At 52.6% G+C, this 3,129-nt stretch overlaps 1 protein-coding gene across 2 annotated transcripts in view; it reads left to right on the top strand.

The window, feature by feature from the left end:
• DCLRE1B (DNA cross-link repair 1B) overlaps positions 1-2,728 on the top strand; it is a 17,804-nt gene extending 15,076 nt beyond the window's left edge. For both annotated transcript variants that reach the window (XM_045292175.1, XM_004699513.2), the window contains one exon: positions 383-2,728. In XM_045292175.1, coding sequence (XP_045148110.1) covers positions 383-1,416 — 1,034 coding nt within the window. In that variant the 3' untranslated portion in view covers positions 1,417-2,728. The remainder of the gene's footprint in view (positions 1-382) is intronic.
• Positions 2,729-3,129: the final 401 nt, after the last annotated feature.

Here is a 3,129-nt window from a genome sequence, read left to right as displayed (position 1 = left end):
AAATGAGGAGCTGATGCCAGGGGCTTAAGTGGAGGGAAAATGTTTTGAGAATGATGCGGGCAATGAATGTACAAATGTGCTTTACACAATTGATGGATGTATGGATTGTGGTAAGAGTTGTGTGAGCCCCTAATAAAATGATTGAAAAAGAAAAGAAAACCAAGACTACGTTTTTTGTCTTCACAATGCCTCACACTGGATGGAGCTGAATGAATGGGTGGATTCTGCGGCCCGTTCCCCCATTCTCATATATCAGTTCAACAGCCACCTCCTCCCTGCTAGACCCCCTGATTGCCCTGTGAGTACTGTTGGTTGCTTTATTAGGCTTCCCCAATAGCTTCATCTTCTTCCCCCTCTCATTCTCTCTTCTTTTACACCTCAGGACTCTACAGCCTGGGAAAGGAGTCCCTGTTGGAGCAGCTGGCCCTGGAGTTTCGGACGTGGGTAGTGCTGAGCCCTCGGCGCCTGGAGTTGGTGCAACTGCTGGGCCTGGCCGATGTGTTCACAGTGGAGGAGAACGCTGGCCGCATCCATGCTGTGGACCATACAGAGATCTCCCGCATCACCATGCTGCACTGGAATCAGACCCAGCCTACCATTGCTATCCTCCCCACCAGCAGGAAAATCCACCGCTCCCACCCTGGTATCCACGTCATCCCATACTCTGACCATTCCTCCTACACCGAGCTCCGTGCCTTTGTGGCTGCCCTTAAGCCTTGCCAGGTGATGCCCATTGTTAGTCGACAGCCTTGTAGTCACTACTTTCAGGACCACCTGAGCCCCAGGCTCTCTCTGCCCCTGATTCCAGACTCTGTGCAGCAATACATGAGTTCTTTCTCTAGAAAACAGAGCTTCCTGTGGCTGCTGAAAAGGCGGCTAGAAAAGCCTCGGACCCAGGGCATTGTGTTTGAACCCCTGAAGGACAGTGCTGCTCAGTGTCAACCTGACAGGGACCCCAAGAAGGTCAAGAAAGAGAACCTTCCTCCTGCTTTGCAGATCAAGAAGCGGTTGTTGCCAGGCCTCTGCAGCATAGACTGGCAGGGGCTGGTCCCTTTCTCCAGGTCTGTGGGCGTGTCCAGTGTAGTGTCTTCCCCCTCAGGCTTGTTGGTGCAAGATGAAAAGTTTAACTCTCTAAAAACTGGGGAAGAACTTGGTATAGGGCCCCACTTGGGACCCAGGGCTGATGAGGATGACCCAGCAACCACAGAGACCCTGGGGCCCTGGGTTGGCCAAGATTCTGTGTCTCCCAGCCACAGGGATGCCCCTCGTGCAACTGAGTTCAGAGGCCTGGCTCTCAAATACCTCCTGACTCCAGCAGACTTTTTCCAGGCAGAGTTCTGTTCCAGGAGCTTTGACCAGCAAGTGGAAAAATACCACAGAGCCCTTGCTGAAGTGCAGAATGACAGCCTTGCTTGAACCACCCAGCAAACTGGGAGATGATGGCTGATAGCACTATTTGTTTGGGGCCTTCTTTTACTATCTTCACAGGATCCCTGAGGACTCACCCACAGCAGTACCTCCCAGTCTCTGTGGAATCCTTGCTCACGTTCTTGAAGCTGTTTGAAAAGCACTTTTCAGGATCAGCCCTTCCAGGGTCACATGAAAGGTTCTACAAACCAACTCTGTCCTTGCATTTAGCCCTGTACTTCTCAAGCCTTCCTGAGCATGCAACAGAAAGTCCCCACCAACAAGGAGCCAAGGGTTCCCACTGTTACTTTGTGCAGAGCGTCCCTTTCTCCCTCTTCCCAGATGAACCTCCCCAGGTGGTCCTGTTTTTAAGTTCAGAACTGCAGTGTGATTTGATAAAGCAGTGTCAGGGGCAGCATGTCCCAGGCCCGAGTGTCACTGACTTGCTGTGACCCCATCCAAGTTACTTCCTGTCACCGCCCTTCTGAGGGAACAGGAAGCAATGAAGAGGCCGCCTTTGACTCAGTGGTGGAAAGTTCCACATCTGACTCCAGTTTGTGTCACTGGGGCCCCTGTAGGAGCAGAGCCTGCTACAGGGGGCAGGAAGTTGGTACCCCTCACCCAGGCATTACCTGTAGCCCAGCTGAACAGTCTGGTTCCCAGCTGCCTGGAGTCCCTGACAGCGTGGCTGACAGCGAGTTACAGAAGATCAGATGTGCTGCCAGACATCCCTGTGGTTGTTCGCATATCTGGGATGTTTGCTGTCCCCCGCCCCGTTCAGGGAGCCGGAGCACACAGCCTGTTTGTTTTAGTATCCAGGGATGAGACCCGGATGCCAGCTGGCTTGAAGGGGTGGGAGTATGTGCAGTTCCCTCCTGCCCAGCTTATGACCTGACCAAATGCCAACCCCCTAAGCCAGCCAGCAGATACCACAGCCATGAGCAAATGGACTCAGAGAGGGCACGGGCTTTGGAGCTGGACACGTGAGTAAAAACAGCTTCAGAACCAAAGCTTCCACCTTAGACATAAAGACGGTGCTGGTCCTTGTCAGGTGGGGTGGGGTCTGAAGTGGGGAGTTTGCTACTTTGGAAAGGAGCTGGGAAGAGTTTAAAATGGACTACAGCCATGTTCTTGCACAAGCTGTCCACAGTTCTGTCTTGCCAGTGACCGTGACTATAAGCCTAGGGGTCGTCTACGAGAGCTGTGGCAGGAAAGCAGGAGCGCAGCCTGGGCCGATGGTTTCAGTAGTAGAACTTCAGTTCCTCACCTAAAATCTCTGCCCTTCACAGTTGCTCTGGAGATTAAATAATTGGTAAAATTCCTAGCGCAGTGCCTAGTACATGAGTGTGTGTGGTGGGAGCTGACATTGGGTCAGCCCCATTCACAGTGGCCTCTTGGGCAGCAGCGCCGTGCTTCCCAGTTCTGTGCTACCCCTTTAATCCATTGGAGATCAGCCTGTGTGATCCATAGGGTTTCCAGAAGCACATCACCCGACCTTTCTTCCTCCTCTGTTTTAGTCTGGACGCTCTCCGAAACCTGTTCAGTATCGTAGCCAACAGGCAAGCCTGTGCTGACAGAGGGGTGATGACTGCACAGGATATGCATTGATTAAGAATTGAAACCAGGGGAGGGGAGTAGAAAGACCCCCAGGGAATGATGAGGGTGGACATTGGAGACAGGGCATGGTGCCCCAACAGGCTAGACTGGAAAACACAAGTTTTT

The sequence above is a fragment of the Echinops telfairi genome, unplaced genomic scaffold (genome assembly GCF_000313985.2).
Source record: "Echinops telfairi isolate 266 unplaced genomic scaffold, ASM31398v2 ScPeMD7_443;HRSCAF=831, whole genome shotgun sequence".
Classification (NCBI taxonomy): domain Eukaryota; kingdom Metazoa; phylum Chordata; class Mammalia; order Afrosoricida; family Tenrecidae; genus Echinops; species Echinops telfairi.
Note: the sequence above shows the minus strand (reverse complement) of the source record. Positions and strands in the feature narration are given on the sequence as shown.